General features: G+C 34.9%; 2 protein-coding genes and 1 long non-coding RNA gene across 4 annotated transcripts in view; 1 reads left to right on the plus strand and 2 right to left on the minus strand.

Moving 5' to 3' along the window:
- LOC125667911 (E3 ubiquitin-protein ligase Rnf220-like) overlaps positions 1–12,734 on the plus strand; it is a 34,417-nt gene extending 21,683 nt beyond the window's left edge. For both annotated transcript variants that reach the window (XM_048901594.2, XM_048901593.2), the window contains 10 exons: positions 4,297–4,339; positions 4,692–4,807; positions 6,700–6,814; positions 8,474–8,570; positions 8,735–8,821; positions 9,089–9,120; positions 10,018–10,078; positions 11,808–11,919; positions 12,006–12,080; positions 12,267–12,734. In XM_048901594.2, the coding sequence (XP_048757551.1) occupies positions 4,297–4,339; positions 4,692–4,807; positions 6,700–6,814; positions 8,474–8,570; positions 8,735–8,821; positions 9,089–9,120; positions 10,018–10,078; positions 11,808–11,919; positions 12,006–12,080; positions 12,267–12,338 (810 nt within the window). In that variant the 3' untranslated portion in view covers positions 12,339–12,734. The remainder of the gene's footprint in view (positions 1–4,296; positions 4,340–4,691; positions 4,808–6,699; positions 6,815–8,473; positions 8,571–8,734; positions 8,822–9,088; positions 9,121–10,017; positions 10,079–11,807; positions 11,920–12,005; positions 12,081–12,266) is intronic.
- LOC130054309 (uncharacterized) lies at positions 7,174–8,466 on the minus strand. Its single transcript, XR_008802619.1, has 2 exons — positions 7,705–8,466; positions 7,174–7,474 (listed from the first exon to the last, which is right to left on the minus strand). It is a non-coding gene; the product is annotated as an uncharacterized LOC130054309 (long non-coding RNA).
- Positions 12,735–16,114: 3,380 nt separating the features above from the next.
- LOC125672267 (ankyrin repeat domain-containing protein 66-like) lies at positions 16,115–22,988 on the minus strand. Its single transcript, XM_048908469.2, has 4 exons — positions 22,835–22,988; positions 19,567–19,734; positions 17,903–18,131; positions 16,115–16,753 (listed from the first exon to the last, which is right to left on the minus strand). The coding sequence occupies exons 2-4, from the start codon at positions 19,712–19,714 to the stop codon at positions 16,672–16,674; spliced, it is 459 nt and encodes a 152-aa protein (XP_048764426.1). The 5' UTR covers positions 19,715–19,734; positions 22,835–22,988; the 3' UTR covers positions 16,115–16,671.
- Positions 22,989–23,922: the final 934 nt, after the last annotated feature.

Below are 23,922 nucleotides of genomic sequence, written 5' to 3' on the forward strand. Positions count from 1 at the left end.
TGGATAGCAGGTTAGGAAGACACCCCCCCCCCCTATTGATTTTGGAGAAAAAAGGTCAAGGTCACAGTCCTGAAAAAAGATTGAAAATTTTAGAAATATCTGGATCTGCATGATAACTCTAAAAGTTTAAATCCAAATATTCACAATTATAAATATGCCACATCATTCCTGACTTTACAATGTATCCCATGCAACTCGGCTCATGCACTCCTGGGTGCATATATTGCTTTTTTTTTAAAAAATCTTCTGATAATAATAGATAATAATGAATCTATTATTAGTGCAGTTTTTCAGTTGGTTAATATGAAAACATCTTTATGCAGAGTAGATTCAAATTCATTCAAACTATGTCCCTCTGGGTCTTGGGCATGGCAACAATATAGAGGTTTAATGTTTTCCTTAGATGTACTCAGGAATTTAAAACAAAATCTTCCTTTCAAGAATCTCAAGGATACAGTTAGTTTAATTTCAAATTACGGAAATGTCTTCGAGTGGTGTACATTAAATTTTCTTTACTCCACAACCCTGGAGCCAAAGTAGGGGTTACACTCTGGTGTCCTAAACTGTTAAGATAAGATTACTCGGACGAGCATTGTGGCCCACAGTCCACTTGTTATTTTTTTTAAAAAGACATAGTATTGATGTATTCGTCTTTTACTCTTTCCAAATTTATTAAAATACTTTACGTGAAATGCATGTATTGTAACTTTAAAGTGCATATTTTAGTGTTAAAACTTTAAAACCACTATTGAAATAAATAATTTTAAATGCATTTTAATTATAAGCATAGTTACTGTTGAAAAGGTTGAATGCTGTGTAAAATCCATTTCAAATCAACCTCCATTGATCATAAATTGAATTCATCAGTTATTGATATTTTAGTATTGAGTTGAACTTCATGCATCTTGCTCATCTCTATCACATACAAAGAGAAAGCCCGAGTCAAAATGGGTTTATATATTTATAGGGTGTTTAGTCTGCACCTATAATCAGCTGATGATTATAGTGTGCGAAAACTAGACCTGTTCATAATCAATGTACTTCGTAATAATGAAATCAATAAAAAGAAATTTGGGACTGATTTAAAAAGGTATGTGCAAAAGACGAACTGAGAAATATGTATTGAAAATTGAGAAAGTTCAGAGCTTAATTGCTCGTTTTGCAGTCATTGATTTGAGTTGTTGTGTACTGAATAAACATTCTTGCTTATAAGGGCGATTGTAATTTTCAAATTTTTTCCACAAAAGATTTTCCTTTGTTGCATATTGTAAAGAGAGCAATGAATTATAGAAAGGGGAGGGCTGGAGTATCATGGAAAAACTTAATATAAGATGTTTGAAATGAAGTGTTGTGAATTATTTATTTCTATGTGAATTTGCCTCTCTGTTGAGGGCAGGTTACGGTTAAATCCTATTATTAAAGGGGTATAATTAAACGATAATCAATCATGTATTGGCAAGCACAGCCCCTTGCATTCAAACAAACTTTTTCATCAATTATTGTAATTTTACCACTTTTAAGACTCTGGGTGTATAATACATCCCTCATGATACTAATTAACAAAAGCACCCTATTTTACTTTGCAAACACAATTTCTACTGTTCAGACTGGCAGTTGATTGAAAGTTTTATTGACACAACTGTGAAACAAGTTTGCAGTTACAAAGTGCCTGCACCCAATCCCAGTCAGCAGAATTCAAAGCAAATCAAAAGACCAAACAAAGTGAAAACTTCACTCTGAGAAGTTAAGCATGTGACAAACACAAAGACATGTCAGTTTGTAAGAAGAGAGATGAACTAGCAAGAGGGAGGACAAATTATCAAACCAGGGTTGTAAAGTCTTTTGAAGTCCCTGTGTGAGAGCACATTGTTTTACAGATTCTTTAGTTCCATTGAAAGTCTGAAATCCCTCTAACAAGTCAGCTTCCAGCTAATGGAGGAATAATGATGTAGATAATGTGTCCAGTCAGGGAGATATCCCCAGTCCATTGTTAGGGCATTATAACACCTTATGGACCCCTTATCAGGGCGGTATGGCCAAATGTTTGACTTCAATAAGTAACTCACACACTGATCAAGCATAGCTCCTCTAAGCTGTCTCTGTCCTGATGCATTATTGGATTAAAGGATTTGCTTTCCTATATTGTCAAACATAGTTGGTCAAATATTTATGATTGATATAGATACAAGCTGTTACATTGATAAGAAAGTCATTTAATACTGGTAGCCCCTTTGCAAGAAGTTACTCACTAAGTATTTTTATCTGATTCAATCTTTTCAGTTTTATTTCTTAACCTGTAAATGAAAATTAAGAGTCAGATATTAATATTTTTGATGTATTTTAGGAAAATTGCTTGTTTACTTATGTTCACTGTTAATTTTCCTATTGTTGGGTACCTCTTGGTTTCTGATGATATTTTCCTATTGGTAGGTATCTCTTGGTTTCTGATGATATTTTCCTATTGCTGGGTATCTCTTGGTTTGTGATGATATTTTCCTATTGCTGGGTATCTCTTGGTTTGTGATGATATTTTCCTATTGCTGGGTATCTCTTGGTTTGTGATGATATTTTCCTATTGCTGGGTATCTATTGGTTTCTGATGATATTTTCCTATTGTTGGGTATTTATTGGTTTCTGATATTCCTATTGCTGGGTATCTATTGGTTTGTGATGATATTTTCCTATTGTTGGGTATCTCTTGGTTTGTGATGATATTTTCCTATTGCTGGGTATCTCTTGGTTTGTGATGATATTTTCCTATTGCTGGGTATCTATTGGTTTCTGATGATATTTTCCTATTGCTGGGTATCTCTTGGTTTGTGATGATATTTTCCTATTGCTGGGTATCTCTTGGTTTCTTCTGATATTTTCCTATTGTTGGGTATCTCTTGGTTTGTGATGATATTTTCCTATTGCTGGGTATCTCTTGGTTTGTGATGATATTTTCCTATTGCTGGGTATCTCTTGGTTTCTGATGATATTTCCTCATTATTCCCCCTAGTTGTTGCCATTTTGCATTCATTATTTAAATTTCTGTGCATTAGTCATCTCTGTCAGGTACTTTTCAATTTTTTTTTTTTTACCCCATCATAAAAATGCTTTGACAGATTATCCTTAGTTTGGAACCTGAGAATGATGACCACATAAAAAACTATGCAAAATATTGCAAAGTCCAATATTTCATTTGAAGATTCCTTTTCAAGAAGATTTCGAGGGGTAATGATCTTGTTAAATTTCCAGAGAATGATTAATACTGCCATCAGTTTTTTGTACCAAACACCTTTTCTGTCCACAGTTGTTTTGTTTCCTTAACATGGCTGCATCATAATTACGTTTTTAGCATGGTGACACTTGTCAGACAAGAGATTTTTTTCTGCTAGTGCAATCCTTATCTCTTTAGAAGTTTTTAATTTGAATATCAGGGAGCCAGCATTTTGACAGGTATATAGATCACCTTGTGTTGGAACTTTTTGTCCACATTCAACCAGATACTCCTGTGTTTTTCTCAGCCGTGGCCAATTATCTGGCGGCAGCAGATGACGTACCTGGTAGGGAGAGATGGAGGGAAATTTGAGGACACCCCACACCTCGGACGATCACCCATGGCCAATTTGGTTCACATCACAGTGTCTCCATTGTTGATCTGTTTAGTATTAGATATCTAGCCTCTGATACCGTTTGGCTGTCAATTTGTGTGTTTTATCCCAAGTTGTAAAGGGATGCTTTTGAAAGTCGGATAGAAAAGCCCAGTAGATGTTTTTGATATTATTGTTCCCATGTCATTACACCTGAGATGTGTCAGTTGATTAGTGAAATATCCAGTTAGTGTGTTAGCTTTAGGGGGGGACCTTCAAACGATAGATTATTTTTTGTGGATAAAATTTGACAAATAACTGAGTCTTTATCGGCAAAAATATTGTCTTCTGATTATTTCTCAAACACAGGATTAGCTTCGTTTTGTTTTCTTATTTTCTGGTGTGCATAAATCAGAGAAATCCGCCTTGAAATCGTATAACCTTTGATCTCGGTAGATTTCACAATAAACCCTGTTCATTGTTAGATGATTTTTTTGTCCATACAGTTGAAAAAGATTTTTATGCTGATAATCTATCAATGATATCTTTTTCAAATCGTTGAAATGGAGACAGTCACTGCTGATCGAATATTTCTGCCTCATTGCAAAAAATAGCTGTCTTTCATTCAGAGTTAATTGCCGGAACAAATCATTATTGTGAAAGGTGTCGGGCCATCTCATGCTAACGACGTACACTCTGTACTTTTCTGTTTTTATTTCAGACATACATGCGAATCAAGTGTAATCGCCAGTCAAGACTTAGTGGTGAGTTACCAAATTCCTGAAGGTTTTTTTTAACCAAAGAGGGTGTGTCCTAGATTGATTTAATGTCTTTGCAGTGACTTGACAGGCTGCCATATTTTAATGTACTGCATTGCACATTAAGCAACATTACATTCTAACTTCAAATACAGCATTAATCAGCAAATAAACTAGATCATAAAATTGAAACGCGAATACTTGCAATTTTTATCAAAATTAGTATAATTAATATTTTGAAGCTTGCATGTTTAAGCTGAGGTACCCTAATATCATTAATTATATGGACTCTGTAGAGACAAATGATCATTTGAAAAGTCCAATTGAATAAGAATTATACGAGTGTTTGATATTACAGCTCGGAGCAGGAACCGCAAGAAACGTCCGGACGAGACAATCTGTCCAGTGTGTAACGACAGGGTGGCGGGGTTGCCAGAGGAACTGAATGCTCACGTCGAAATTTGTCTGAAAAGAGTACGTATTTATGATGTATGTCTATGATCCAATCAATGGAAAAGAGATTTCTACAGTGAAGAGTATTAGGAGTGTAATGCTACATGTCACAGATGTAGCATGGTAAAAGAGTTTTTGTCCTGGTGCTGTGTATGTGTCAGAAAATCTCATTGTTTTCTGTAGAGATAAAACCCAGGCTGGTTCACACAGGGTGAAATTAACATGGATTAACTGAACATGGATTAACTTCACCCACAATATCTAACTTGCATTGCATTCATGCTGCAATTCTGTAGTGGGATAAAATTGAATTGAAAAAATAAACCTACATGTTATTGGACTATAAAGATCTTTGATTATTCTGTATTCATCAAGTAAAGTTTAGGGTCATGAAATATATTTTCCAAAGCATTTACATTGCATAAGCAACCTGCACAATTTTGCTCAAAAGTCATGGATGTTACATGTAGTTCAGATTTTGGAAAGTTTCCACTTGTAGATGGTTAACAACAAATAGCCTTCAGTAAAGCCACTGGCATTTATATTTTAAAGTGTATTAATTTGTGAGGAAATGCACATTTCTGATGATATTAATTTCGATAATTGTATTACTTAAAGATTAATTGTATCACTTAATACATTCTTATAACCTGAAACCATGTTTCATTTGGAATTGAAAAAATAAAATGATAAAGTATTATACAATTAGAATTATTAGTGATTCAACCTAATCCTCAATAATTTTACTACAGCCCAAAATTTTAAAGGGGAAAAATTTGTCTCAGAAGAAAATGATATCAGGCTGAAATTTTCAAATGCACTTTCAAATTGCAGCTATTGAATATTGGTGTTGTGAAGGTTTTTAAATGGCTCAGGGATTGAATGGAGAACCTGTGAATTGTTGTACCAATAGGTGATACACATATCCTTATACTATATGTTAGAAAATTTTGATGTATCATTTTAAAGTAATTCCACCCTTGTGTGATGTCACAAGAATTTGCACAATCATTGATTTATTTAGATTTATGATAGAAACACATTTTGTTGGAATCTTTTCAGATAATTGTTGTAAAAGATCTTGTTAAACATAGAATGTTTTAAAAGTTTTTAGTTATATATGTATAATCAGTGAATATTGAATCCAAGGGCAATAACTCTGTTTTCATTGATTTCTTTATCAAGTCTATTATGCAATAGATTTCCTTTATTTTTCACGGATATTTTGTATATTTTTGTGTAAAAAAAAAACGTTTCATGAAATTGTTATGAATACTATTACATGTATATTGTTATAATTAGTTTGGGGATAATTTTGATAATGCTGTTAAGGAAAAATGCAATTTTCTGACATTGCTATATTATTCTGTTTATATGCATGTCTCATATCTTAAAAAGTGTGATGACCTATATATTTTATTTGATACTTTATTAGTTTTAACTCTAATCAATGGAAATAAATACACTTTCTATACTTTTATCAGATAATAATGCGAGTATGGAGCTATCTTAAATGTGAAGTGGACTCATAACTTAACATGTATTTTGTTGAGTATATTTCAATTTTGTAATACTTGTGTGTGGGTTAACAAAATATGATTAAAGAATCTGAAAATTTTAAGTCAAAATTCAATTGCACTTAACCCACTTTTCACTTACATTGCACTTAATCCAGGTATAATTTGATCCGCTTTATGCCCAAAGCAGGTCAACTTAACCAACATCGGCATTAGATAAAGATAACCAAGTGTGAATGCATAGTGAGTTAAGCTAGGTTAAATGTGATGTGAACTGGCCCTTATTATCTATAAATGAATCTTCATGTTAATCTTTCTGCTCTACACATAAGGGAAGGATAAAATTCTTAATGTTGAAATCCCAAGTCTATCAAGCTTTCACCTTTCATTATTCAGAAAACCGAGGAAGATGAACCGGTAGATGTGGAAGGAGATGAGCAGTGTGAGGAATACACATGGGCAGGACAAACTCGAATAAGGGCCACCACTCTGTTACAAGGAGGCCTAGGAGGTAGGCTCAGATGTTTACAGGTCAAGGAAAAATTATGATTCAAATTGTCAAGCTTAAGAAATATGAATTGAGAAAATGTGGATGTTTGTGTGTACATGTGTGTGTGTGGACATGTGTGTGTGTGTGTGTACATGTGTCTGTGACTTTGTATACCATACATGCCAACTTTTAAAAATCCCCATGGGGGATTTTGCGCGCGACGACCTTTTTTCAAAGCTCAAAATTCACGACATTTTAGCATGAAAATAAATATTTGTCCTTTCAAATAAAATATCAATCAAATCATTGTTAATGTATCATATATTAACACAACATCAAATGTGTTTGACCATTAACTATATAAAAAAAACTTTGAAAGATATACATTAACATTTTATTAAAATCATCTATTCAGCAAAAAATCTTCTCCAACAAGTCACATACATAATATCAAATAATATTTAAGGTTGCATCCTTTTACACCATACAATAAACATTGGCCGGTCTATATATCAAAATTTAAATTAAAGCACATGCATTTAGGTACGACTGCAAAGGCGATCTTGCTTGTCTGTAAACATGGGCTTGCAGAGACTGGTGGAATAATCTGCATTGCAACCAAAAAAGGAGTGATCTGCCCTGCTATGAAGTTTGCGAACAAAACCTTTGCACCCATGACATCTGAAATAATTACCAGGGGAAAAAAAAAAACACATCAAAATATTCCGTTTTACTTGTAAATTAAGGCTACTTGCTAAATAAAAAATTCAGTACAGACTTGTGCGAATTACGCATCACAAAGTATATTTAATGAATACTACACTATATAGACTATATAATACATCGCTATAGACGGATAGATTTGGATAGCCTATATTATTATAGTTGGAAAAAATATATACTTGACGTACCTTATTGCAAATTTTGGATGCTGTCAGCGAGAGGCGGAATGTCCGAGTGTTTGGTGGTGACACTATCATCGTTGTCATTCACGTTTGTGTAAAGGATAGGTCAATTTGAAATCCGTCTTCCCGATTAATTACTATCAAAACATGCTTCGTACTGTCCAATAAACACCCCGACACAGGCAGACCAACCCGACACCATGCGTCACAGGTAAACAGCAATGGCTGACTATTGACCCGATTTCTGATTGGCCTGTTCAGAAATGACGCGGGATTTCCAATTCTGGTCACGAGATTTCACGATTATCCCGCTTTCAAACTCGTTTTCAATCGTGAAATCGGAAATTTTGGTCGGAAAAAATTTCAAATCGGGATTTTAGGGTAATTTTGCTTTCCCGATCGGGAAAGCGGGACCGGAGGGTAAAATCGGGAAGATCCCGCCTAAATCGGGAAAGTTGGCATGTATGTGTATACGTGTGTGTGTACTTGTGTTTGTTACTGTGTACATGTCATGATGTGTGTGTGACTTCGTGTACATTTGTGTGTGTATGTGTTTATGTACATGTGTTTGTGACTGTACATGTGTTTGTGACTTTGTGTACATGTGTTTGTGACTGTACATGTGTTTGTGACTTTGTGTACATGTGTTTGTGACTGTACATGTGTTTGTGACTTTGTGTACATGTGTTTGTGACTTTGTGTACATGTGTGTGACTTCGTGTACATGTGTGTGTGTACATGTGTTTGTGTACTGAAGCTTGCTCTCTGTGGACAGGTTCTGGTTTCCAGACTTACAGTAGCAGGAGACACATTGAGGAGGACATTGATTTGGATGTGGATGGAGACGATTCTAAACAGTACGGGGAACCTCAGTATCCTGATCACAAAGCAATCATTATTACACATATACGATCCAAGATTATCTCCCTTTAGATAATAATCTTTGGAATAAACATGTAAAAGTTCACAGTTAGCATCATAAAGAAAACATATGGTAGATATGACAATGATTCAGTTATTTGCCTTAATGGGTTAGATACAGTGAGGCTGACATCATTCCTTGCACCTCGGAGGAACCTGATGAGGACAGAGAAAGGGCAGCCCTTCGAGGAGCCATTCTAGGGTAAGGATGGAAATGTTTTGCTCAAAAGCGTGATTTTATTGTGTATTTATCAATACAATCAAACCTTGTTATCACAAACTCGATGGGAGGGAGAAAAACTTCGAGATATCCAAGGATTCGAAATACCAAGGGTAAAATAGTTAACAAATAAGTGGTTGGGACTTCCAAATCACTTTGACATATCCATGGTATTCGAGATATCAGTGTTCAAGACACTGGAGTTCAACTGTATTTAGAATATTATTCTGTCTTTGTCTTTTTTTGTAGCTCATCGTCGTCTACAGTGACTGGAAATACCGGTAGGTTATTTGACTGTGGTGACTGATTATGAATTCCTAGGATTAAACATGGGAATACTGTAAACCAACTTCGAGATAAATTATTCCACAATTTACCTGTTATAAATTGGTTCACGGAGACTAAATATTCCACAATTTACCTGTTATAAATTGGTTCACGGAGACTAAATATTCCACAATTTACCTGTTATAAATTGGTTCACGGAGACTAACTATTCCACAATTTACCTGTAATAAATTGGTTCACGGAGACTAAATATTCCACAATTTACCTGTTATAAATTGGTTCACGGAGACTAAATATTCCACAATTTACCTGTTATGAATTGGTTCACGGAGACTAACTATTCCACAATTTACCGGTTATAAATTGGTTCACGGAGACTAAATATTCCACAATTTACCTGTTATAAATTGGTTCACGGAGACTAACTATTCCACAATTTACCTGTTATAAATTGGTTCACGGAGACTAACTATTCCACAATTTACCTGTTATAAATTGGTTCACGGAGACTAAATATTCCACAATTTACCTGTTATAAATTGGTTCACGGAGACTAAATATTCCACAATTTACCTGTTATAAATTGGTTCACGGAGACTAACTATTCCACAATTTACCTCTAATAAATTGATTCACGGAGACTAATTTTCACAATTAAGATAATCTTTAAGAAATATGAGAGACGTTAAAGAGCTGGTTTTTGGCAAGAAATATTCGCGACAAGGTTCTGGCCAACCTGTCAAAAATTTAGATAAAAGATGTTTTACAACATATGTATTTTCTTTGACATATCCATGGTATTCTGAAATCCTCCAACAGATTTGAAGTTATTCTAAGAAAGACTCCAATATTCTTGAGAGTTCAAACTAACATGGCCATTTCTTTTTCAGTCTCTCACGCAGACTCGGACAGTCCGGATGAGTTTGGAGCAGATCACTCTACAATGGACAGGTTAGTATCATAAAGACCTTGGGGGGGGGGGGGGGGGGGGGGACTTCTACAGTAATGGTAGAACAGTCACTCGTTTTCAGATCTACCGATTATTTACAAGCAATGTCACATAATGTAGGATTGAATGGGACGGTGGTATATTATTCAAATATGAGAGTTAGGTCACCTGGGTTACTCTGGAACGAATGAACCAATTTCATCCAAGTTTGGTATATATATAGCATCTATGGGTCAAAGGGAACAAAAATTGTGAATTTCATGAACCCTGCCTTCCTGGGATGTGGCCAAAACCATCAAAATGCTATGTAATGTTAAAAAATCTCCATTGCTGGACATCAAGCAGTTAAATTATTAGCATGAATATTATAAACAATGAGCCCTTTACCAAAACCGTGAAATTCATGACCCCTGGATTCAGGATTATAAAAAAAGCAGAGAGGTAACACAAATGATATACAAGGTAAATAAAAAGCCGCATAAAACTTAAAATATGAAAATTGATGAAATGTATTCAGTTTCTGTGACAAAACCATGTTATTAGTATTTACAATGAATTTTGCACCCTTTCTTGTTATTTGATATGAGAAATGGGGGTTTTGTCGTCTAACTTAAATTTTTGTATCACCTGCAAAACTTTGTGACACTTGGGGGTCACTTTGTCTGTCGTCTGTCACACCTAAACATTTTGATTCTTGAAAGTATGTTCCTTGTAAAAAACAGACTATAGGAAATCTTCGCTGGCAGAAAATAAACGTTGTGGGTGCTATCATTTGAATGGAGAAGTTGCTGATTGTTTTTATTTTAAAGCAATGCATAAGTAGTGATAGAAAGATATTTTCAACAGTCGAAAAACTTATTTGCAGTGAATAATAGTGTCACCAAGCAGAGGGGCTAAGCCCGTTTTGGGCCTAAACTCTGTGATATCATACCATAAATATAGAATATATGGTATCACAGAGTTCGGGCCCAGAACGGACTTAACCCCTGTGTCACCAAGGTGCACATCAGTTGCTAAAATGTTAAATGTGAATTTCCAAACATGAACTATGAAGGACTGCTCCGAGATTTGGTGAAGGCGTCAGTCCAAATATTCCAGCCAAGATTAGTTCCGCACCACCGATTGCATGATTTTTTTTCTAGACACTTTGATAACCTTGTGTAAACACACAGAACAGACAAGACAAATTAAACGAACAAATTTTAAATGCATCAAAGGATGAGTAAACCCCTGTTAAAAAGTATTGATGTGTTGTATCAATACGTACTGTAAAAGTCATGACATCGGTATTAATCAATATATCGATATAAATCAATATATTGGTATTAATCAATATATCGTATAAATCAATATATCAGTATTAATCAATATATCGGTATAAATCAATATATCGATATTAATCAATGTATCGGTATTAATCAATATATCGTATAAATCAATATATCGGTATTAATTAATATATTGGTATAAATCAATATATCGACATTAATCAATATATCAGTATTAATCAATATATCGGTATTAATCAATATATCAGTATTAATCAATATATCGGTATAAATCAATATATCGGTATTAATCAATATATCAGTATCAATACACAGTCCTAACTTTCACTAAACAGTAGAGGACATTTTCAAACATTTCAATTCAAGACAAAAGGAATCCCCTGGCTGTTGTTAGTTAACATACCAATTTAAAATAGTATTCAATTATTGTCTTTCATTTCAGTGATGAAACCTTTGGTGGATCTGCATCAGAAGTCATATCAGCTTTAAAGCTGAAGATTAAGGACCAGGAAAAAACCATGAAGAAGGATAAATCAAAATGCCTCATTTGTATGGTAGGGTACATTGTCAACTCTGCCGTTTTTATTGAATCATCACTGACAAACACTTGCATGAAGGTGATTTTCAAATTTTGTTGCAGGAACCGTACGCCAATCCACTTACTTCCATCCAATGCTGGCATGTTCATTGTGAAGACTGTTGGCTGAAAACTCTTGTGAGTGATCATCAGACAGAAGTATAAAGAAAAATTAATGAAGTGCTTAAGTAACAGAAAACAAGTTTACCTATCTGATACAAAAATTAACTTCAGACTGGTCTACTGGTGATTTGTTGGGATGTAGTGATTTTGAAAAGTAATAAAAGATATTGAATGGAAAACACCTAATTCTTTTATTTTCAGGGTGCAAAGAAACTGTGTCCACAGTGCAATATGATAACTGCAGCCAGAGACCTACGCAGAATTTACTTGTGATGAAGTGACCCTCCTGAGACAGATACAGTTCTTGAACTTGACCACCACGCTTCAGTGATCTGTCAATCATTGGTCTTTATAGCTGTGATTTAATTTAGTGCTTGTGAATCTGTGTGAAAGCACTGGATTCACACCTACATGTTTAATTATGCAAAATATCTGTTGAAAAATGAGCAAAGTGTACACTATTGATATATAACATGGAAATATGAGGCAATAAAATATCATCCCAGATCTGCTGAAAATATAAAACTCATAAAAATATCATCCCAGATCTGCTGAAAATGGTCATTTTGTTGTTTCAGTTAATTTTTTTTTGTCTTTTCATTTGTTATTGCTTGTACTTGTCTATAATATGGACTATTGATAATCATCATTAAATCAAGATGCTTTATACTAATGTTCTTTCTTCTTATTTATACATATGCCCGTTATAGACAGGTTTTATTAGGGTCTGTCTATCAGCATCTAGTGGAGTCAGATAAAAACTCTACTGATAAGGCTAGTATCATCAAACTTGGTACAAATGTTCCCAATGGTTTGAGAAAGAAGCCTATTGGTTTTTAAGGTCAAGGTCAAACTTCAATGGTTATAAGGATAGGATCATTAAACTTGGACACACATTCCCAATGATTTGAAAAAGCTTGTTTTTCAATGTCAAACTTACAAAGGAAATTTGGTGGGCACAAAACAAGATAGGGACAGTACTAAGGCTGGGATAATTAAACCTGTTGCACATATATATATAGTCGTAGACAAATTGTATTGTAATATATCTGTCGATTCATCCTTCTACAGTTACAAAGTGCAGGTAAAGGACCAACATTGATGACCAATAGATTAATAGTGACACTGCCCTGCTATACTTGATCTGTTGTGGCGAGGCGTCGTTGGCAGTCAACCCTCGGATCCCAAAGGGGCAGGGGCGGGTCTTGTAGAACCGGGAATGAACAGCTTTCCATAAATCAGGGGTGTGATTTTCCTCTTTTCAGAGGAAATCCTCCGATTTGCTCAATTTTCGAAAAAATGAAACACTTTGGATTTGATCTAAAGTGGCAGAAAATGATATATTTCCAGGTAGGGTGAGATGTTTTCCTCCCTTTTGACCAGTTTTCCTCTGATTTCTGAGGAATTCGGTCACATCCCTGATAAATGAGCATTTGTGTCGTTTACCTTGTATGTGATGAGGTGGTGAACATATTGACATGTGGTGTATGATTATGTCTGAAACCTGTCTATCTCCCTGAATATGATGTGAAAATAAACCCAATGACGTATTCCACAGATTTAATTACTCAGGTTTTATACTTAATGTTATGTTACAATGCGTTCTGCTTGACTTACGATATTGTCACGAGGTCAACCTTAATTTCGGCTGAAATTCGACTCGGCGGAGATTCGTCTCGGCTGAAATTCGACTCGGCTGAAATTCGGTTCGACTGAATTTTGTCTTAGCTGAAATTCAGCTCGGCTGAGATTCGGCTTGGCTAAAATTCGGCGGGATTGCGTCAGTCCTAACGTCCAGCCGAGGTTAGGTCAACCTGTGCTGTGCAAATGTAATATTTTTTTTTCAAGAACTATATATTTCATTTTGCAGTTCTTGTCTTACTTATCAAGGCTCGGTTACAAAACCATTAGGCCAATGTAAATAATTGAAATTTTAAAATCACTCTCTTTTTTAATGTGCGCACACTCCACATGGCCGGATCCAGGAATTGCAGTTATGGGGGGGGGGGGGGGTCACTCTATGAGGCTGGGGGCCGCCTTGAGGCCCCCAGTGGGTGCAGGGCTTCGCCCTGGTGGGGGCCAGGGGGTGAAGCCCCCGGAAGCTCCTGAATTTTACAGATTTTATAGGGCTTGAAATATGTCTACTATTTAGCTATTTGTACTATTTTCTATCATTTTTGATAAGGTGAAATTAATAAAATGACGCAAATTTTAAGGGTTTTTGGAAAAAATTAAGTTTTCCAATAAAGTTATTAAAGAAATCTAAAAGATTTTGTCATTTATTTCTCCGGGAGTGGAAGAAATTATTGCTTCTTTTATCGTTGAGAACATTTTTCTAAACAAGATACCACGATTTACCTTGGCTGCGGCCCCCGTTTCTTATAAAGGAACACAATTTTTATAGAAAAGATTGCTTGTTTGAATTCATTATATCTTTTAATGTGATGATATTTTTGAAACATACTTGTTTCGGTGATGAACATTGTTTTCTTATATCACTCAGAGACTTGCAATTAAACATGTACTTATTGTAGTGGAATTCATCACCAATTTCTATTACAATGTCTTCTTTTTCTGGGCTCGTTTCGCCAGCGTCCACTTTCAATAGGCAAGTGATGGTTACAGGTGAGGTTCGAAATTTACAAAAGGTATATAGCATCTTTTCTGGTTAGGATGTCCAGAATGTTTTTCGAATTCTAATTCATCCCTGTACATTCTATAGTGTATATTTTTTGATAGCGTCTTCATGTCAGAATTCCACTTTTGCTTGAATTGATCAAGTAAAAAAGTTTTACCCCCTTTTTTTGGTCTTCTGCACCATCTTATGCTCAGGTTAAATTCTGGGCAGGGGAATTCAAACGCGGTAGAACATTTCTAGAAGATGAAGCCAGGTCTGGATGCCACTGACGAAGAAATGTGTAAGAAAGTTCGGGATTTGGTATACTCTGATAGGCGAATTCAGGTGAAAGAAACAGCAGACATTTCCATGGTAGCGTTTCACAATCTTACGTTTGTTCGTTTAAGTATGCACAAGCTAACAGCCCATTGGATCCCGAAATCCCTTAGCGCTGAGCATATGGCAACCAGAGCATCAGTATGCAGCGCCTTGCAATGTTGAAGCGTTTTAGGTCAAAAGATGATTTTCTTTTGCGTCTGGTGACTGTAGATGAGACTTGGGTTCATTATCATGAGCCAGAGAATAAAATTCGGAGTCGTCAGTGGTTAGGACTTGGGTCTCCGAGGCCAAAGAAGTTCAAGACGCAATCCTCTGCTGGCAGGGTAATGGCCGCAGTATTTTGGGACGCAAAAGGCGTTATTATATTGGACCTTTTACCCAAGAGAAGTACAATAACTGGAATGTACTATGCAAACTTGCTAGACCAGCTGAGAACCGCCATCCGTGAAAAACACCGAGGTAAACTCTCTAAAGGTGTTTTGCTGCAACAGAATAACGCGAGAGTCCACACAAGTTTGCAAAGTTGCAATTAATGGATGCTGTAGAGCAAAACATGTATGAATTAATACCACATCCTGCCTATTCGCCTGACCTAGCTCCTAGCGACATCTTCCTATTCCCAAACTTGAAAAAGGATATCCGTGGACGTCATTTCCGGTCTGACGAAGAAGTTGTGACGGCAGTTGAGGAGTGGGTTAATGGAAAGGACCCCGATTTTTTCAGTTCTGGGCTGATGGCACTTGAACACCGTTGGTCTAAGTACATCACACTAGAGGGCAATTGCATCGAAAAAGAAGAGGTGGATCTCAACAGGAAATGGGATAGGCTGGTTACTTATTGACTCGCCCTCGTACATGATATACTCAATTTCCAAATCTCTATTTACAGAGAATTTTTAAGAGTTGATGGTAGAGATGCGTGATAAAGGTTTTAGAATATTCGGTCATTTATCAACGATTGTCAGTTTGTATTTGACACATTTTATAACAATTAAAATACGTTAAATGCAGTACCACTTATCCCTAAATACCGAAAATAGTTTCAGTATGACAGCGACGTGTGTCTCTGATATAGAGAAAAATAAACAATGTGAGTAAGAAATATTGCTTTTAATATATAATAAATAAGAACGTGACAATAATTTATCAAAATAAATATTATAGTACGATTATATCAAAATTCATTGATGTTGTGGTAGAACATGCATGCCTCGAGTTACTATCGTAATTAGCAATCCAATTACACCCTACGACACATTCACGAATCATGAGATTCTCAAGTTTTGACTCTGAGATTTTTGGAACACATTCGAGGAAGAACCACTATCATTTACGTCACTGCAGTTAATGCAGCTCTCTGACCCCCCCCCCCCCCCTCCCCATCCCCAATGAGCTACAGTTCTGCAGCAACATTTTAGAAGATTTCTCCTTACAAGTTTGAATCACGGTATGTTTTATAGAGTTTTTAAAGAACTGAGAAAATGTTCCAATTTCATGCGTTAACTCTAGAAGAAGAAAAAATACATGTAAGTACTCAGTGAACAAAAACATAACAAAACAAACATTCATGTACAAAAAAAGACATTATCAAAAAAAATTTTGATTACGCCGTTTGAAAACTTTGAACACAGTTCTACAGCGGAAGTTCCAGTCAGGGCTCTAACTGCGATTCGTCGTCAGAATTATCCGGAAGTCCCTTCTGTACTCGTCTTTGTTTTTGATTTATTTCTTCTCTGCAATGAAAATTTTTAATGATACAAGCATGTACAATTGTTGCCAACGTGAAAACTATATAATCTATATATGACAAACCGAAACCATGTTTTTTTGGGGGGGGGGGGACTTTATTAATATTTCAGGGGAAGTGGTCAACATATTGCAGGTAATCACTCTTGTAGAGTTATTTCTGACTCCCTACGACCGAGTGGGGACAATTGGTTTGTCAATTGTCTGCTGTCGCAATGATGATTCAGGGTCAAGGCTACGGGGCAATGGGACGTCATATGGTGCCTAGATCTTTGCTCTCCTTGTTCATGCGTATAAAAGTTATAAGGCAGTTAGTTCACACTATCTGCTTTTCCATATCTGTCGATCTGGACAGTGAGTGTGAACTGTCGCACGGGTTAGGTGCTTGTATTCTCTTATTTCTTTTTTCACCAACACAAGTACATTGGAAGGAGCAGTAAATATAGACTCAACACTACATCCACCAAAAATGTGAATGCTATTGTGTCGAGCGCACTACACAAGTCGAACGCACGAAATGATATCCCGAGAGTCTTTCCCAAGACTAGATAATACGTAGTCCGAAATATCTGACGTTTTCCTGGCTTTTAAAAAAAAAGATTTGATAATATCAAAATCATTAAAAAAAGCCAGGAAAATGTCAGATATTTCGGACTAGTTAATACGTTGATCGCTCGATATAAAGTTTGCCTGGAACATGTATAGAAAGAAAAGAAAAGTTGAAAATCGATGAATTTTGAAAATAGTTTTTAGCTAAAAAAAAAAAAAAAAAAAAAAAAAAAATGTTTTTAGCTGGGAAAAAAAGCTTATGATGAGAATTATAGATATGAACTATCATAACATTTTAAGTTCAAAAAGGTCACAATTGATCATAGTCATTTTGAACTTTACTGAATTTTATTTACATTTATTATTATACATTTGTTATGAAGTTTTTAGTTTGGAAAAAAATCATTTTCGGGGGTGGGGGGTGGGAGTGGGGGTTAGGTGCTGTTTCCTGTCCTCAAGCACAGGTCAGTGATTGTAGCGATGGTTAAACCTTTAAAAGTCTAGTCTTCACCCTATATGTATCATATACCAACATGTTTTAAATAGTCTTACGGTTTTTCGATTAGTAACAGAATAAAATATCTTACTGGTGCAGATACTTGACACAGTCGTGGTATCCGTACATCCGGGCGATATCGGCGGGTTTGTCTCCATACTTGTCCCTTTTGTACACGGGAACATCCGCTGCGACTAAAGCTCGCAATACCGTGAGTTTCCCCGTCTCACATGCAAAATGTGCAGGCGTCCAATTCATGTCTGCGCGCGCAAGTCCGTCCGCTCCATGGTCCAGCAGAAGACGCAAGCATTCCACATAACCTGAAGGTAGATATTCATTGATACAAGATCTTAGAGTCAGGTGTACATACATGATCTATAGACAGGACTTTGTTGTGAGATGTATACAGCATATTAGCAGATATTGACTTGATGTCAGATGTACATTAAATTGGCAGATTTTGACTTGTCAGATGTAGGCTACACATAGCCTAATAGATATATATCCTTTGATACAAGATCTTTGGGACAGATTTACACATAGATATACAACGGCATAGCTCCACCTTGAAAGCTTAGGGGTGGGGAGGGCAGAACCACTTTGAAATTTGATTTTTCATTAGCTGCAGAACTGTAGCTCTCTGAAAAAATATTGTCCCGTCACAATATTTTTTCAGAGCTACAGTTCTGCAGCTAATTTTTCATATAATGATAGCCTATTGGTCGATATCATCAATTGACACATGCAGGATCTTGTAGATAAATGAATATAGACCCTATAGGATGATATCAATTGATATAGGACCTTGTATTAAGATATAAACCTAGCCTGTTGGTCGATATCAATTGAGACAGCACCTTCGTTGTAACCAAATGTATATATGTATATAAAGGTAGATGTCAATTAATATAGGACCTTGTAGTCAGATCTAAACCTAGCCTATGTTTAGATATCAAAAGACACAGGGCATTGCAGACAGATGTACGTATAGCCTATAGGTAGATATCAAATGATATAGACTTTGTAGTCAGATCTTGCCTATCAATTGATTCAGGACCTTGCAGTCAGATGTACGTATAGTTTATAGGTAGACATCAAATGATATAGACCTTGTAGTCAGATCTAGTCTATCAATTGATTCAGGACCTTGCAGTCAGATGTTCGTATAGTTTATAGGTAGACATCAAATGATATAGACCTTGTAGTCAGATCTAGCCTATCAATTGATTCAGGACCTTGCAGTCAGATGTACGTATAGTTTATAGGTAGACATCAAATGATATAGATCTTGTAGTCAGACCTAGCCTTGCAGTCAGATGTACGTTACCTATAAGAAAACATTTTATGATATACCTTGTAGTCAGATCTAAACCTAGCCTATATAGGTAGATACAAAAAGATATAGTGTATTGCATACTGGATTCAGATGTACATAGCCTATACATCTAGATATAAGAGCTCAGATGTACACATAGCCTATAGGTAGATATCGGTTAATATAAATGTGCAAGTATTTCCTTAAATCTATATTTTGTGATACAGCAATTTTTTATTTTTTTAAAATTATGATTATTTTTTTTTTTTTTTTTGGTGTCAAAGAGTAACTTAAAAGGTCACTAGCATGTCAAGTGATGCCTTTATAGATAAATAAAATAAAATTATAAATGAGTGGTTTATTACTGATTAAAGCTTCCGGGGTCCCCAACTAAATAAAACCCTCAACTCGCATTATATCTTATATGGAAGTGATTATACCTTTAGCGGAAGCCCAGTGCAGAGCCGTCCTGTCCTGCCATTCAGGGTCTCTCAGGTTAATGTCTATCTTTTTGCTAAAAACAAGTTCCTCTAGTGTATCATAATCGCCAACAGAGGCCGCTTCGTGCAGTTCCAGACCCGATGTCATATTTCATGTCGTATGTGCATCTGAAAATTTTTATAGATGAATAATACAAAGTTGCTATCAAAACAATTTCTTCTCAAAAACAACTTATGAACGAATGGAATTCCTAAAGCTATACAGCTTATTATATAAAATTGTATTATGTGTGTACATGTAAATATACTTGATATGGAAAAATAATTCAATACCTTTCAAATTAATTTGCGAATTTGTTGACATGTTGTCCAAAAATTTAATACTATTTAAAGGAAGTGAACATGAAAAAAATTTGTTGCGTGATAATCTTAAAAGACGTCCAGAAACTAAATAATGTGGCCTGAATCTAATTTGTTTGTTTATATTTCTGCTCTGACGTAGACGAGACACTCCACAAAATATCTCCAGCTCAGGACCAGAAAATATGTTGTTCAAAGAGCAACCAGAGTTATGTATGCCATCATTAAAAAAACAAGGGAATTGAATTTATATATCGATTGTCAACTTGATATGTTTGATAAAAAGGTTGTTCCAATACTTCTTTATGGAAGTGAATTATGGGGTTTTGAAAATTTAGATATCATCGAGAGGCTACATCTGAAATTTTGTAAAGTTACATTGAATCTTAAGACAACTACCCCGAATTATATGATTTATGGTGAACTTAATACATATCCATTGTGTATACTTGTCAAAATTAGAATGATTAAATCCTGGTTAAAATTGTTGAATGGTAAAGACACAAAGTTGTCTAGTATTTTGTACAAATTTTTATATAACTCAACAACAGACAATGTTGATTTTAAATGGGTTAGAAATATACAGAAAATTTTACAAGAATGTGGTTTAAATTATATCGGGATTTTACAATCTGTAGAAAATGAAAAATGGCTGAACTCTGAATAATCAATTTCAACAGAAATGGGTTTCTGAATGTAATACATCAGGAAAAGGTGTACTTTATAATTTATTTACAAATAATATTTTTACGTCGAGGAATTATGTAGAAGCCAATGTACCAAAAAATATTATTCTTATATTAGCAAAATTTAGAACAAGTAATCACAGGTTACTTATTGAGACAGGCAGATGGAGTGGTGTGCCCAGAAACCAGAGAATTTGTAATTTATGTGAAAATGGGGTTGGGGATGAGTTTCACTATATCATGACTTGTTCAGCTCTTAGGGATAGTAGAAAAAAATATTTACCTTCTAAATATACAAACAGACCAAATGGCATAAAATTCTTTAACTTGTTTTCATGTAAAAAGTTATCTGTTAAGAGTAATCTTTCCAAATTCATAAATATAATTCACAAGAGAGTTACCCTTCCAGGTTAAAAATTATAAACTGTACACTCTTTCATGCATTGCATCAACTGAATTCTTTGTTTAACATTGTGTATATATGTATATCTTCTCTATGTTGTTTTGTGCAATATGAGAATAAATTGAATTGAACAAAAATTGGACTCCCAACTTCTAAACTTAATCGGAAGCACTGTTATATTTCAAGATTCCAAATCAATTAAATTTTATTAGATTTTAAAATATTTGGAGATAATTAAGGTGACTGTGTCATAAAAGTACTGCAATACAGGCATGTAATTTATATATTCTATAATAATTGATGTACATGGACCACAGCTAAATTTTGGAGATTATTATTTGTAACAGGACTTAGACACACCATGCCAAAATATGTGTAGAGAACTGCACTTAATGTATCTGTAATCTGACAAAATGTTCAAACTCATGACAACAAAGACACCCCTTGAATGTACATAGCTACTTATTTCCACAAGCATACCAATAAAAAAAAGTCCCTTCTCATTAAAATCAGCTGCTGGTGCATCTAAGTCAAGGGTTATAACGAATCAATAACCATTGACTTGTGAAGATGCTGGTGGTGGAGAAGTATTATTCTGAGAAACAATCTCTTCCTCTGTAACATCAATTTCAAACTGATATCCCACATTTAATTCACTTTCTGTTGATGACATTTTAACGTTAATGCTTAGGCCTACAATGTGTCAAAAATACACAATGTGTCCTACAGATATCAGCATCAGTGCTGCCTTCTTGTGGATGCTAACCCACCAGGGAGGTAATAATTTTTTCAATATGGCATCTTAATGATTTTCAGAATTCATTACATACTAGTACGAAATATCTGACGTTTTCCTGGCTTTTTAAAATTATGATTTTGGTATTTACCGTGCCAGGAAAACACCGGGACTGTAAATATCAAAGTCATAAAAAAAGCCAGGGAAAAAAACCGGACTAATTTTATACATCCAAATGACATTGAAACCTTTTGTCACATATTCATGTTCACTTCCTTTAAGGCATTTTCATATGAATACACTCATCTAATAAAAGTGATATTGAAAGAAAAAAAAACCCACCCAAACCTCTTTTTCATGGGCACGTAGGCCTATATATAAATAAATTTATGCGATGTTTAGAAATTTATAGTTTCGAATGAAAGTGCCTGTGACTCAGATTGTGTCGTAACGCTGATATCCTGTAACCTGTGTCCATTACGTGTACGATGTTACTACTTCTTTACATTGTTATTTATTGTGCCAAAGGTATTACCAATGGCATTCAAAAATCACTTCTTCTAGAACCACTAAAATTATTTATATATAGGTTGTCGTAACACTTATACTTGTATTAGTAAAATTATTCAGTAGTGTTTAAAAATATTTTGATATTAAAGAAAAATTAATGATAATCTTTGAAATTAATTATCAATTATTTATCAATTTTTCATCGACGTTTATAAATGTTAATAATATTGTTAAAACAAAAATTGCTTAAAAGTAATTTAAACTTGAAATATACTTAATTATTAGCGTTTTTATTTCATGACAAGGGAGGTAATCACCACATATTTCTTGCTCGGTGTCATAGTGATAAATGTTTGCATGTACAGTCAACGTATTATATTCCAACATATGTATAAACGATTAAAAGAAAACAATTACATACGATATGCTCAAACTCTAGGATCATTACGTGCAAGAAACATGCACTGAAATGGGATTTGATAGCCTATATTAATATTTTAAGATGTGTTTTTTGTTGACTTTAAACACCTTAAATGAGTTAAAATGGGTGAATCGTTTACATTCAAAACTTACCTGTTCTTTCTGTGAACTCGTATCTGAGGCTAGTGTAAATAAAAAGTGCAACAATATATTAATCAAATATGTAAAAGTAACAGATTTTGATAAATCTAGATCAATCCCGAAAGACGCGAACATGTCGGGTCTTGAATACAGGGATCGAGACCTTTAAATGGTTATCGATCTGCATTTCTTCTATCATATCAATTACCCTATAGAAGAGGGAGAAATGTGATTTGTCATCATAATTTTGTATTTTTTACCGGAATATGATTCGAGAGCCTGTCCAGCATGTTGTCCACTTGTACAGTAGCTCTTGCACATTTGGGGGTGGGGGGTGTTCAGCCTTAGCCTTCCTTCTGAAATAAAGCATCGAATCTAGGTTGGTCATATGAATATAAGTACTACGCTAAGGAAGGAGAATAAATAGGCCCAAATGTCAAAGATTCTAAGAAATTTAGATTTTGTAGATGTTTTCTAGGAGAAATATTTGATTTTCTCTCTTTCAACATTCGGAAAGGGGAACCAAACTCTATAGGCCTACAATTATATATTATTAGAAGCATTTTTAGGGGGGGGGGGGAAGAAAAGAAATTGATTTCTGGGCCTCTATTTCCGGGAGGGGAAACTTCTGTGCTACAAGTGCAAGGCGTAATAATTTCTGATGCCAAAAAATAAGAAACAGAAAAAGCTACAAGTTCTTCAAAACAAAACAATGAGATTCATCTTAAATCTGAACCCCAGAACTAGTATAAATTGTGGTATTTTAGATTCAATAAACACACTCTGTGTAGCAGGTCGTATTAAACAATTAAGCCTCAGCCATGTCTTTAATATCAACCATTGTCTTGCACCAAATTATTTAAATGAGAAATTTGACAGAAATGATAATTCTACTAGGGAGCCCTGCAATTGTAATTATCATGTTCCTAGGTTAGGGCCTACAATAGTTCAAATTTTTATTATCATGCAGTTTTAATCTGGAATTCTCTTCCTCTGGAAGTAAAACACGTAGCTAATGGAGCTAGTTTTAAATCTGCTGTCAAGTTGCATCTTGCAGAAGAAGCTCGTATGAGGGAAGAAAGCATTTATATATACATGTA

Source organism: Ostrea edulis, chromosome 4 (assembly GCF_947568905.1).
Source record: "Ostrea edulis chromosome 4, xbOstEdul1.1, whole genome shotgun sequence".
Lineage (NCBI taxonomy): Eukaryota > Metazoa > Mollusca > Bivalvia > Ostreida > Ostreidae > Ostrea > Ostrea edulis.

Excerpts from the sequence above, each read along its gene's own strand:
- LOC125672267 (XM_048908469.2), bottom strand. The coding sequence starts at position 19,714 with ATGACATCGGGTCTGGAACTGCACGAAGCGGCCTCTGTTGGCGATTAT. Across the intron at positions 18,132-19,566 it reads GCACTGGGCTTCCGCTAAAG|GTTATGTGGAATGCTTGCGT; the intron begins GTATAATCACTT and ends ATCTACCTTCAG. Across the intron at positions 16,754-17,902 it reads TGTGTCAAGTATCTGCACCA|AGAAGAAATAAATCAAAAAC; the intron begins GTAAGATATTTT and ends TTTTCATTGCAG.